General features: G+C 57.4%; 1 protein-coding gene across 1 annotated transcript in view; it reads left to right on the plus strand.

Annotated features, from left to right (window-relative positions):
- Positions 1–13161, plus strand: part of CARD11 (caspase recruitment domain family member 11) — a 31506-nt gene extending 18345 nt beyond the window's left edge. The window contains exons 16-23 of the mRNA XM_081035778.1: positions 2676–2916; positions 3426–3522; positions 3949–4044; positions 5620–5755; positions 6519–6698; positions 9098–9222; positions 10660–10775; positions 12292–13161. Of these exons, the coding sequence (XP_080891904.1) occupies positions 2676–2916; positions 3426–3522; positions 3949–4044; positions 5620–5755; positions 6519–6698; positions 9098–9222; positions 10660–10775; positions 12292–12496 (1196 nt within the window). The 3' untranslated portion in view covers positions 12497–13161. The remainder of the gene's footprint in view (positions 1–2675; positions 2917–3425; positions 3523–3948; positions 4045–5619; positions 5756–6518; positions 6699–9097; positions 9223–10659; positions 10776–12291) is intronic.
- The last annotated feature ends 265 nt before the right edge of the window (positions 13162–13426 follow it).

The following is a 13426-nucleotide window of genomic DNA, read 5'->3' on the forward strand; positions in this document are numbered from 1 at the left end:
CCCCGCTGCCTCCCTGCACGGCCCCCAGACCCCCCGCCTCCCTGCACGGCCCCCAGACCCCCCCACCTCCCTGCACGGCCCGCAGACACCCCCCCGCCTCCCTGCATGGCCCCCAGGCCCCCCCACCTCCCTGCACGGCCCCCAGACCCCCCCACCTCCCTGCACGGCCCCCAGACCCCCCACCTCCCTGCACGGCCCGCAGACACCCCCCCCCGCCTCCCTGCACGGCCCCCAGACCCCCCCCACCTCCCTGCACGGCCCCCAGACCCCCCACCTCCCTGCACGGCCCGCAGACCCCCCCCACCTCCCTGCACGGCCCGCAGACACCCCCCCCCGCCTCCCTGCACAGCCCCCAGACCCCGCAGCCTCCCTGCACGGCCCCCAGGCCCCCCCCGCCTCCCTGCACGGCCCCCAGGCCCCCCCCGCCTCCCTGCACGGCCCCCAGACCCCCCACCTCCCTGCACGGCCCCCAGACCCCCCACCTCCCTGCACGGCCCCCAGCCCCCCGCCTCCCTGCACTGGCGGGGGCCCTGGACAAACATCCTCTGCTTCTTCATCTGTTCAGTGGGAGGCACAAGCCAGTCCAGCCCCGTCAGGAGGATGTGATGAGCAGGTGTGGGAGGGTGGGCAGGGAAGGGCACAGACACGAGCACACGCACACACCTGCCCTGGCACACCTCTGGCTGCCCGCCTGGCTCACAGAGGAGACAGCAGATCCGGCCACAAGCAGACCGCCGCACCCGGCAGGAGGAGGCGAGCGCTCCCAGCCAACGGCCGCGTCCCTGCCTGGCCCGGTGCTCCCTCTCCCTGCCAGGTTGAAGCTTGCCTTCTCTGTCAGGCTTTCCAGCCTTGACATCAGCAGCGCCTGTGGGGGTGGCCTCTCTGGCACAAGCAGGGCCATTGAGCCACACTGAGGGCCAGACCTCGCCCCGCCTTCTGCGCTGGCCCCCAGCAGCAGCTTCATTGAGTCGCCTCTTCCTTGGCCAAGAATCCTGGGCAGCGAGCACTGAGCTTTGTCCTCCATTTCCACAACCTGCGTTCTCCTCCTCACCTCTGGGTTTTTCCTGCATGATTATCTCTGCAGCTGGATCTTATTTTTAACCACCAGGGCTCATGAATGTTTCAATAGAGCATAAATAGCCACTTTCCTCTAGCCATTCCCCACTGCCGCCTGCCCACCCGCGTTCCCTCCTGGCAGTGCCCAGCCGGTGAGGAAGGTGTAGTGCTGCTCTGTCCCCAACAAAGGGCCCCCTCCTCACAGGGGGAGGCGCCTCCCGTCGCCCCGGCCTAGCTTTTCAGCCCAGCAGAAAGTATCTGGGCGATGCCCTGGCCACGGATAGGCAGAGCCAAGAACACAGTGTGAGCAGTGCCCCCCAGAGGTGTGCAGTGGTGTCACCCTGCCGTCTGGAATTCACTGAAGCCGAGGCTCCCTCTGGCAGGGTCCCAGAGGCCATTTGTAGGGCCTCTCCTCCCAGGTGACAGCTCAGCTAGTGATGAGCATTCATATGGCCCCGTGGGTGGGAGGGACCTAAGCAGGAGTCCCCCGTTTCTCCATGAACATGACCAGACAACCCCGCTGGCTCAAATCTCCCGGCACATGTGCTGTGGATATTTGATGAGCGATTTCTGGGCCTGGCTATGAGGACCATTTGAGTTTCCACTGTGTCACGCAGCTCTACACATAGGGCTGATTTCAGGAATGATACGGATTTATGTCACAGACATTCACTTTGCAGCATTTATTGTGTTCATGATTTATGTCCTGCTTCCTTCCAGAGGGATCTGTAAATAAGGTTAACACGATGGTGTTAAAGAAGGTTAAACCAACACACACCGTGGTCCTACCACTTCAGAAAACCGCTGGGCCGTATTACGAAGGCTAACTGTATACACAACAGTGACCTGATAATTCTACTTCTGTGACACACCCAAGAGAAATGAGTACATGTGTCCACCAAAGATACATAGGAGAATGTTTACAGCAGATTTATCCTTAATAGCCCAAAACTGGCAGTGGCACAGATGTGCACATGCGAAAGGAGAAACCGACCCGGAGTACTATGCCGCAATGAAAAGGAGCACAGGGTGCTGCAGTGCGGCAGGCATCACGTGATCCTCACACATGACGTTGAGCAGTAGAAGCCAGGCACAAAGGAACCTACCGTTTGCTTCACTATATGTGCAGCGAGGCACAACTGGTCTGTGGTGACAGGCTAGCGGTTACCCGGGAAGGGTTCTGACGGGGCGTGACACAGGACTCTGAGAGGTGCTTGCCCACGTGTATACATTTGTGGGAATTTATCAAGCTGAATACTTAAGAATGATGCCCTTTACTGTACATATGTTATGCATGGATTAAAGGAAAGAAATGAAAGTACAAGCACCGTGTAGTTGGGGAGACGTGGACATTGTAGCACAGATCGATGTGTTGCAGCGTGGCACAAAATGTAACTCTGAGCTTCTTGGCAGCCAAGACAAAGAGGGACCCGATAAACACCACAGCTACTCATTCATCGGGCAGGACAGGTGTTTCCCTGGCCACCAGCTTCGGCAGGAACCACTCGCTGTGTTATCTGGGGGTAGCAGCAAGGGGACTTGCTCCAGGAGGCCACTCGGCGGTGGGACGCCCTTCCCACTGATGGCTGGAGCTGCTTTTCCCTTCTGCCCTTCCACAGGGTACCGGAAGCTGCTGAGGGACATGGAGGAGGGTCTGATCACCTCCGGGGACTCCTTCTACATCCGGCTGAACCTGAACATCTCCAGCCAGCTGGACGCCTGCTCCATGTCCCTGAAGTGTGATGACGTCGTGCACATCCGTGACACCATGTACCAGGACAGGCATGAGTGGCTGTGTGCGCGGGTCGACCCTTTCACAGACCAGGACCTGGACATGGGCACCATACCCAGCTACAGCCGGTGAGGCCAGGACCTGGGCCGGGCTGCCTGTTCAGCGGAGAGGCCCCCGTTCCCGCCTCCTCCTGGAAGCTTCCCCTCCCTCCCCAGGGGTGTTGCTGTCACTCATCCCAGCGCACCCTCTCTCTGTCACTCCCGGACAGCTGGGTGCTCGGTTCCATGATTACACAGTGGTAACTGCACGTAACTACTCTGGGCTGAGCCCCAGCGTCCCCCTGATCAGACGCACAGGCCTCTACAGGCAACTGTAGACTCTGAACACCAGTGTCAGGCCCACCCTGCGAGGGCAGCATAGGCAGACTCCATTTACAGATGAGGAAACCCAGGCTCAGAAGAGACTTTGCCGGCTGTGGTAACGAGTCAGTGCTGGGGGCAGGATTCAAGGCCATGGCTCCGTGTTGTCCCCAGGTGCCCAGGGGCGCAGAGCTCACACCTGCACAGGTCCCCTGCCCAGGGCTGGCCTTGGGGAGCGCTCCCGCCTGAGGCGCCACCCACCCTTCTCTCCTGCCCAGAGCCCAGCAACTGCTCCTGGTCAAGCTGCAGCGTCTGATGCACAGAGGCGGCCGGGAGGAGGCCGACACCACACACCACACGCTGAGGGCACTCCGGGTAGGTCACCGCGGCCCCGCCCCCTCAAACCTCCTTCCTCCTGCTCTTTTTTGGAGGGATCATCAATGAGAGCTGTTAACTACACTGGGGTGAAGGGTGACTGGCGACTAGGTTCTCAGGAACGGGACACCCCCTCCAAAGGAGCCCACCCTCTGCCCCCTCCCCAGCCTCTGACTTGAAAGGTGACGGTGTTGGCTGAGCCAGGACTCTCAGTGCCCGTGGGCCTCCTGCCAGCCGTCTGGTCTGTGGGCACAAGGCTCGGCACCTCGACCCTTCCGACCCCCCCGACACTTGACACTTGATTCCATGACTGTCACTTTTCCCCCTTTAGCACGGAGGGGCTTCGGGACACATTTCTGGTTTACAGTGCTGCCCAAGTGTCCAGCCAAGCCCAGGGGGACTGACTGAGGGGTAAACTCATTTCAGAACACTCTACAGCCCGAAGAAGCGCTTTCCACCAGTGACCCCCGGGTCAGCCCCCGCCTCTCCCGAGCAAGTTTCCTCTTTGGCCAGCTCCTTCAGGTAAAGCCTGCCTCTGGACGGCAGTCCCATTTTCTGTGGCTCTGCCCTCACCGTACCGAGAGGAAAGGCTGTATCAAAATGAGGGCACACCACTTGCAGCTCTGCACAGTGCCTCTCCTCTCCCATCCCGTTTTCCGCACAGTGACAGGTCAGTAGACGGTCTCTGCACCTGTTGGAAGCAAACCCTGCTTTCGTAAAAAATGTGAAGAAACTTATGGCGGAGAAACACTTAACCTCGCTGTTAAAATATTAATAGAAAAATCAGAAACTGTATATCAGGAAAGGAAAACAAACGTTTCAAATGTCTGGCTCAGTTTAGTCCCTCCAACTGAGTGTTCAATTTATCTGTGAGCATCCCAGCAGCCCAGGAAAAAAGGGAATCCCAGCAGATTCTGTAAATCTTATCTAACCACTGAAATATGTTAGCTCTTTGGAACCAAGAGCTAAAAGAATCTTCCCTTATAGTTAATTCTAAAAGGAATTTTTTTCATGGGTCATTAGCCAAGGAACACTGAGTAGCGTAGTGAGAGCTTCAGAAGTGATCCTCCATAAATACTGTGAACGTACTCTGTGTGGCCTTTCTGTGTCATGAACTAACGGAAGTTGAGAGAGTAATATTAAGATGTGACCCTGTGAGGACGTTCCTGTGTGGATACTGTGCTGCTTAGGTTTCTGTGGAGCTAGTGTGTCACTCCACTGCTTTGTCCTGATGTTGGAACAGAGGAAACCCAGAGACAGTTAATGGTGAGACCCCAAAACCCAGTGGCTGCAAACAGGCAGCAGGAAGACACAGGCGGAAGGAACCTGCCAAGCCTGCGGGGCTCCTGAGGGCAGGGCCACATGAGACCACACAGTCTGCCCACAAGTCATGAACAGTCAAAACCTTGAGCATCTGGGTGACTCACCTAAGGGCCGGCGAGCAGAGCTGGCCCGAGATCCTGGCTCCCTGATTCTTCTCCCTGCAGAAAGAGCATATGAAGAGACTCAGAGTGCCCCAGGGAATACGGTGGGAACCTGGGTTCTGTGTCCACCATTGGGGTGTCCCTTTCCACCCTCCAGGACTCATCTCTGACCTGTAGAAGAGAGCAGGCACTCCCCCAGAAGTCGGGGACCGAGGCAGGGCCTGTGGAGAGCAGTATCCTGGGAGGTGAAGTCATGCCCGCGCCCACCGGGCAGGCTGCTAGCGGGGGTTCCCAGCCAGGGCCTTTAGCCGCTGGGCACTCCAGGTCCCACCATGCCCGTAGAGACTGCCCCCCGGTTCCCCAGGAAGGTCGCTACCAGGAGGCACTGCAGGAGGGACCTCGGGGGGCCTGCTCAGGACCAGCCCCCATAAGCCCCATGTCTGGGTGAGGAAGGACACGTGGCATTTGTCCACTCGGTTACCTACTGCCACCCAAATAGCTAAAGGGCCCACGCGACCTGCTAGGTACCTCCTGTGTTCACAGGGGAAGTGACAACCCAGGCCCTGGGCAGAGCTGGGACCTGAGCACAGGTCTGCCCAGGTCAGCGTCGAGGCGCTCGGTCAGGTTGGACACGAAGTGGGGACAACAGCTGTGTCCGCCCCTCTGTCCTCAGTTTGTCAGCAGATCAGAGAACAAGTACAAGCGGATGAACAGCAACGAGCGGGTTCGCATCGTTCCCGGGAGCCCGCGGCGCGGCCTGGCCCGGCCCTCGCTGGACGCCACCAAGCTGCTGACCGACAGGCAGGACGGTAGGGCCCTGACCGCAGCGCCCTCCTGCTCCCACTGGCCCGGTGGCCGTGGGTCCCGTGAGGAGGCCTGGGACATCTGCTCCCTCAAAATGGGGTGCTGCCTGGGGCGGGCCTTCCCGGCCTTGGGTGGGGGGACCACACAACCCATAGCATGGCATCCCGCCAGCACCCGCTGGAGCTGGTTTGAGCCCAGACGCATGTTAATTGGAGCTGTTTGCTGTGGAGTGTTTGCTTATTGATTTCTTTCCCCAGTGCATGCTCTGGCCATTTATCAAGCCAGCGAGGGGCCGCCATTGCACAGTTCTCTGTGGAAGGCCCGGCTGATGGCCAGAGGAGGGCCTGGGCTTCGGGAATGGGGACAGCCAGGTCAGGGGTGAAGTAAATGACAAGCCTCTGGTTTCTGGGGAGGCTCCTTCAGCTGCTGGGGCCCATACACCCCTGCCAGGGAGGATTGAAAAGGTGGAAATGAGGCCCTGTCACTCCCCGCCTCAGCCCTGGAGGCCTTCCAGGCTTCCTGCAGTGAGCCATGAGCCGCTGCTGGCCAGCCCTGCCACCTCGTGGGCTCCCACCGTCCCCTCACTGTCCTTCCTCTGCCCAGGCCACTCTCGCTCCCCCTCTCCTCACTGTCCAAGCCCCTGTTCAGAGCTCAGCGCCTTCCGAAGTGACCAGACTTGGTGTTTGTGACACACTGCTTGTCTGCCTCTTGCCACACGGGCCTCCCTGGTAGGGGCGTGACAGCCAGCTCTCTCCTGTCGCCTCCCAGAGCTGGACCCCGAGAGCGAGCTCAGCAAGAGCCTCAGCCTGATACCCTACAGCCTGGTGCGCAACTTTCGCTGTGAGCGCCGCCGGCCCGTGCTCTTCACACCGACCATGCTGGCCAAGGCGCTGGTGCAGAAGCTGCTCAACTCGGGGGGCGCCATGGAGTTCACCATGTGCAAGCCGGGTGAGAGCCCCACTAGGTCACATCACTTAGCGGGGGCAGGAGCCAATGGAGCAGCGAAGGAGCAGCCGCACTTCCTCCTGGCCCGGTGTGGACAGGGCGGTCTGCGCCCACGCCCACCTCTCCAGGTTCACTGTGGTCCCATTGTAGTCTGAGGATGATAGGGCGAGGGTCGCAGGGTCAGCCAGGAGACTCAGCTTGGGGTTCCTGCTCTGGGCCATTACGTGGCAGTGAGCCACCCGCCACTGGGGGCTCCTGCGTCCCCAGGTGACGGGAGGACAGAGTGAGGGGCCCCAGTGCTGGCAGCACACCAGAATCGCCCTCGGTGTCATCTGTACTTAGCGCTGACGGCCTGGCCCACCCGGACCAATGGCACGCCAGGCATCCGGGGATTATTGCAGCTGCGACAAAGTCAGTATAACATAAAACTTCCCATCTTAACCATTCAGTGGCATTAGGTACATTCACATTATTGGACAGCTATCCCCACCGTCCTTCTCCAGAACTTTCTCCTCTTCCCAAACTGGCATTCTGTCTCCATTAATCCCTAACTCCCCCTCCCCCGCCCCAGGCACCACCATCTACTTCCTGTCTCTGAACGTGACCCCTAGGTCCTCATGTCAGTGGCATCACACAGTGTGTCCTTTGTGACTGGCTGGTTCCATCAGCACAGTGTCCTCAGGGGCCGTCCACGCTGTAGCAGGTGTCAGTGTCCTCCCTTGTAAGGCCGAGTAACGTCCACTGTGTGACTGGACCGCATTTGTCTGTCATTCACCCGTCAGTGGACACCGGGCTGCTCCCGCCTCCTGGCGCCTGTGCACAGCGCTGCTGTGGACGTGGGATGCAGGTATCTGAGACCCCGCTTCCGGTTCTGTTGGGCGCAGACCCAGGAGTGGAATCGCTGGGTCACCTGGTGGTTCTGTGTTTAATTATTTGAGGACCCTCCACACTGTCCCCCACGGCAGCTGCAGCGTTTCACGTCCCACCAGTGTGCACAGGGCTCCATTTTCCACGTCCTCGTCGGCACTTGTTATTTTCTGGTTTTGTTTTTGTTTTTTTATAATAACCATCTTAGTGGATGTCAAGTAGGGGTGTCAAGGTTTTAAATCAACTTTTTGGGGTGTAGTTTACTTACAATCAGATGCCCCATTTTACGTGCAGTTGAATGAGTTGGAACGAACGTATATATCCCTGCCAGCACAGCCAGGACCAGGAGACAGAACATTGTGTCTCCCTAAAAGTTCCCTTGGGCCCCCTTATAGTCAGGTCCCTCCCCAGGCACTGGGGACGTGTTCCATGTCACACGTTAATTTGCATTGTCTACAGTTTTCTGTTAGTGGGATCACACAGTGTAGAATCTTTTGTATCTGGCCTCTTTCACCCAATAATGATTTTGAGACTCGTGCAGACGTGTCCCTCAGGAGTCATTTATTTTAAGCTGCCCCGGTGGTTCTCATGCTGTGGGCTCCCACAGGCCAGCCGGGACCTGCTCCATCCTTCTCATTTCGCAAACAGAACCTGAGGCCCAGAGAGGTTAAAGACATGTTCAGGGTCACACAGCAAGTGGGGGGGGGCTCCAATATGGACCTCCTCCTCCAGGAAGCCTGCCTGCTCCTCTTCCCCCAGATCCCCATACTTCCTTGATGCTTGCACAATAAGTGGCCCAATATGCACCCACTAAATTGTTTTATAATTATCTGTATCCCATATTCTTCTCCTCTGCTAGGTTGCAGTTTTTCAAGTACAACAGCTACATTTTTAATCATAGTTTTATTCTTAATGCCTGGTCCTTGGTAGGTTTCTGATAAATATTAAATTACTAAATTAATAAGTAGGTGGATATATGGGTGGATGGACAGAGTAATGGATCAATGTATGGGTAGGTGGATGGATGGTGGATGGATGAATGGTAGGTAGATGGATGGACGGTGGGTGGGTAGATGGATGGATGATGGATGGATGGATGGACAGATGGACAGACAGATGGATAGGTGAATGGATGGTGGGTGGATGGATGGTGGGTGGATGGACGGATGGATGGATGAGTGGATGGATGGATGAGTGGAGTGGGAAATCCTTAATGATACACAGGTGGTGATCAGTATTGCATCACAGTGTCTAAGCTGCTTTGTCCAATAAAACATATTGCTGAGAGACCGAACCACAAGTATTTACTAACCAGCAGTTCTGTGGGTTGCCAGGGGGATTGTGCAGAAGTGTGTCCTGCCCCTGCCCCTGAGAAGCCTTGCGGTCTAGTGGAGGAGACAGGATTCATTTAAACGTGTCCAGAAGGGACCAAGATGCAGTGCTTTGCAGCCCAGAAGGTGGAGGCAGAGTCTGGATGGGACAGTTGACCCAAGATCACCTCGTGCCACCCTCAGAACTGGCCCATCTCTCCACAGATGTTGTCACGAGGGACGAGTTCCTCAGAAAACAGAAGACGGACACCATCATCTACTCCCGAGAAAAGAACCCCAACACTTTTGAATGTATCGTTCCTGCCAACATTGAGGCTGTGGCAGCCAAGGTGAGGTGGGGGCTGGGGGGTGACACCTGCCTGATTCTTTGTGAGGCCCCCTCAGCCATGGGCGAGCTCGGGCTGCCGGCTGCCTCTCCCTCTCCTTTTCCCCCTCTCTCTCACCTGCCCCATATGAACCCTCTACACACCCTCATCTCGGGCTCTGACACACATTTATATCTTGAAACCTTCTATTCATGACGGCTTCCTAGTGCTGGTGTCTTAGTTCGCATTGCTTTGGCGTGTGTGTGTGTGTGTGTGTGTGTGTGTGTGTCTGTGATAACAAAGGCCAGAGATAGAGCAAGTGTGTGAGGGCGAGAGATGGGGAGAGCAGGGGTTGACAGATAGCATGTTCACCAAACGTGGGAAAATGGAGCCTCAGAGGGTTACTGGCAGCGATACAGAAAAGGTGTCAGCATGCAATTTAGAGTCTTCTGGAGCCAGGTGACGCGCCCCTCACCAGCCTTCAGCATGGGGTTCTCTCTCGGTCAAGGCTTTGTGAAAGCTCAGCTCCCTGCCTGCGGCAATTGCAAGCTGGACCAGAGTCAGGGGGTCAGCCTCACTGTGGGCAGCGACCTTGGGGGTGTCAGGAGCAGGTGCCCAACCAGGAACTCTGCATTTGCTGTCCAGCTTATGGTCACTCCTGCATCCTCCCTGCGTGGTCATACACAGACAAAAGCATGGGCAGAGCCATCAGCCAACCTTGGACGGTTTGGTTCTAAACTGTGGGCCGTAGCAGTTTCAGGAATTCTGACAGCGGAGTGGATGGAAAATGCATGTGCAGGGCTGGAGCCGAGGTCACAGTAGCTGAAAAGCTGATGCCGTCCAACAAATCCAGGCAGTGGCTGCACTGGTGGTGGGGTGGGGGCAGTGAGCAGAAGGAACATGGGGGGTTCTATCTTTGGACCACAGTGCAAGCTCCACGCATGTTCACTTTGTGAAATGTGCGAGCTTTTGGCTGAGGAACACGTGCCCTTTTCCATATTCATGTTTCCATGCAGGGGGTTGTTTTCTTAAAGTGACACGTTCAGCAAAGCAGGGATTATCCCTTTTCAGAAGTAATGGGCTTGCGGGTGCCTGGGAGCCCTCGCAGTGCTCCCAGAACTGTCCAGCCAGTGCACCTCGAGGTGTTTCCCACCCCTTGCCGAGTCCCAAGAATGTAGCAGGCGGCCTTGATGCCAACTCTGACCTTTATTAAGACTCGTTCACACCGCCTGGCTCACCTTGGGCCTGCTGCCTGGGCTCGGCCAGCACCTGCCTCTGTGCACAGCAGAGTGGGACTGAGTGTCCACAGGCGCGGGGGCCTTGTCCAGAGGAGACCGGGTTCTGTGTCGGGGCTTTCCCTGATTCGGGCAGTGGTCCTCTGGGCTCTCGTCCCCACCCTCTGCCCCTGCCCCACGGCCCCTCCCAAGTCCCCCCACTGACTGCCAGGTGCTGTGCTTGCAGAACAAGCACTGTCTACTGGAGGCCGGGATCAGCTGCTCGCGGGACTTGATCAAGTCCAGGATCTACCCCATCGTGCTCTTCATCCGGGTGTCAGAGAAGAACATCAAGAGGTTCAGGTAGGGGAGGGGACTGGCCGGAGCCGACCTGCGCGGGGGTGCGGTGGTGTGAGGTGGCCTTGCAGCCAGTGGGTGTCCAGCCCACGCCAGGCCATTGTATTCCAAGTGAGGCAGGAGCCGCTGGAGGTTTGAGCAGATTTGTGACATGGTCTAACGGGGTACGAGGCTCCCTGGCTGCTGTGTGGACGTGGGCATGAGGACAAGAGCGGGACTCAGACCCTGTCGGGCAGGTGATGAGGAAAGGTGCAGTCTGCATCCAGGCCCAAGGCTGTGCGATTTGCTGAAAGGCTAGCTATGGGGTTGGACAGAGGAATCGGGATGCTGCTGAGGTTTGGGGCCTGAGCGTGACGTGACATCATCTCTGATCCCACCCCTCCTCGCACAGTACACTAAGAGGCAGCCCACTCCATCCTTTCACCACATGTTTCCTGGGCGCCTATCAAGTGCCAGGCACTGGGGATCCCATTAGTGAGCAAACGAGACCAAAATCCCCACCTCACACAATCAGCATGGCCGTATCCAAAACCCGAAACTAGCAAGTGTTAGCAAAGTTGGGGAGAATTGGAACCCTGGCGAAGCTACTGTGGAAAACAGTGTGGTGATTCCTCAGACATTGAACAGAGATGACCGTAGGGGCCAGCAGCTCCACTTCAGGGCCTATACTCGAACGATGTGAAAGCAGGGCCTTGAAGAGACATTTCCACGCCCACGTTCACAGCAGCGGTGTTCACAGTAGCCAAAAGCTAGAAGCAACCAAGTGTCCCCTGATGCATGAATGGATAAGCAAAATCGGGTCCAGCCACACAGTGGGGTGGTCTTCAGCTCTGAAAGGAAGGCCAGTCAGACACCTGCTCCAGCGTGGATGCCCCGAGGATGTGCTCAGTGAAATCGGCATAACGTGTCACAAAAGGACGCACTCCGTGTGATTCCACTTCTATGCGGTTCCTAGAGGAGTCAGATTCATAGAGACAGGCAGTAGGTGGTGGTGCCTGGGGCGAGGGTGGGGGGACATTGGGAGTGACTGTTTCATGGGTAGGAGTCTCAGTTTTACAAGATGAAAGTTCTGGAGACGATGGTGGTGATGGCTGCACAACAGTGTGAATAAAGTTAACACCCCTGAACTACACCCTGAAAAATGGTTAAAATGGTCAGTTTTATTCTATATGTACTTTGCCACAATGAAAAATTAAAAAGAATGATCTTTTTTTATGTCCCCACCTCTCGGGGTTTCCATAATGAACAGAATGGAAGGGTGCAGTATATAGCGTGCTGAAGGGAAACAGCCGCTATGGAGAAAGCACAGGGAAGGTGGCAGTCAGCTGGTGATGAGGGTGGCCCCAGGAGGGCTGGGCAGGCCTCCTGCAGGGGGTGGCCAGGGCGCACAGTGCCACTTCCTGAGGCTCTCCCGGGTGGGCAGGCAGCGGTCCTACAGCCCAGGGACCAGCCCACCAGCCCAGCAGGCCCTGCAGCCTCGCCCCCCAGCCCCGCCTGCATCCCCCTCTTCCTCTGCCCACAGGAAGATGCTTCCCCGGCCCGAGACCGAGGAGGAGTTCCTGCGCCTGTGCCGGCTGAAGGAGAAGGAGCTGGAGGCCCTGCCTTGCCTGTATGCCACAGTGGAGGCCGACATGTGGGGCAGCGTGGAGGAGCTGCTCCGGGTCATCAAGGACAAGATCGGCGAGGAACAGCGCAAGACCGTCTGGGTGGATGAGGACCAGCTGTGAGATGGGCCTGAGCCTGAGCGGGACATGGCAGTGCTGTGGGGTGTGGGGCAGCCTGCACCCACAGAGCCGCCCCAGCCTGGGGGTTCCGTCCCACCCAGTTAGAGCCCCTCCAGGAAGTCCCGGGGCACAGGGGACAGTTTGTTCCTCCAGGGCTGACCCTGCTGAGTCCTCCAGCTCTGCTGGCATTAGTGGGCAGGAAGGGCCCCACAGAGGACACAAAGCAAGGCCGATGCCAGCGGCCCCGAGGGGCCAAAACAGCAGTTGAATGTAACGCAGGGGACAGGTGTACCACATGTTGGGCAGGGACCCTGGGAGCCAGGCACCCGCCTGCCCTCAGGGAGCACAATGTGCACATCTCCAGGCAGCACAGAGCTGGTGAAACGGGAACTGTGCCATGCGGTGGTTTTTCTTGCATTAAAATTTCCCCGTTTCCTTGTTTTCAACCATCTTTTCAATTTACTAGTTTGCAGAGGTTTTCAGCTCTTGCCATCTTCCTAACCTGCAAACCAGCAGACTTTGTTCAGGCTCCGTGTCATATGTGGGGTGGAGGGGGCAGACCAAACATCCCAGTTTTCCCCGGACAGGCCTGATTTACTCCTCTACTAACAGCACCCCCTTTGCCTAAGATGTGTCCTGATTTGGACAATAAATTATACTTACCCTGGGGAAGGCCCGTCCTTTCATGGGCTATTTGGGAGGTCTCGTCGTCTGTGCCCCTGCGTCCCCCTGCCTCCAGGCCTGAGCCCGGCCTCCGCTTACTCAGCTCTCCCTACATGAGTTCTCCGTATCTCTGTGTGTGGTATTCCTATGTGCAGCGTTGCTTCCTCCATTCAGGAGGGGGCCTTCGGGGTAAGGCTTTGTACTGGGTTTGCCCAGGACCTGAGGGTACAAGAAAGCTGTGCTTCCCTCCACAGCTAGCAAAGGTCCCGT

This window comes from Rhinolophus hipposideros (genome assembly GCF_964194185.1).
Source record: "Rhinolophus hipposideros genome assembly, chromosome: 23".
NCBI lineage: Eukaryota > Metazoa > Chordata > Mammalia > Chiroptera > Rhinolophidae > Rhinolophus > Rhinolophus hipposideros.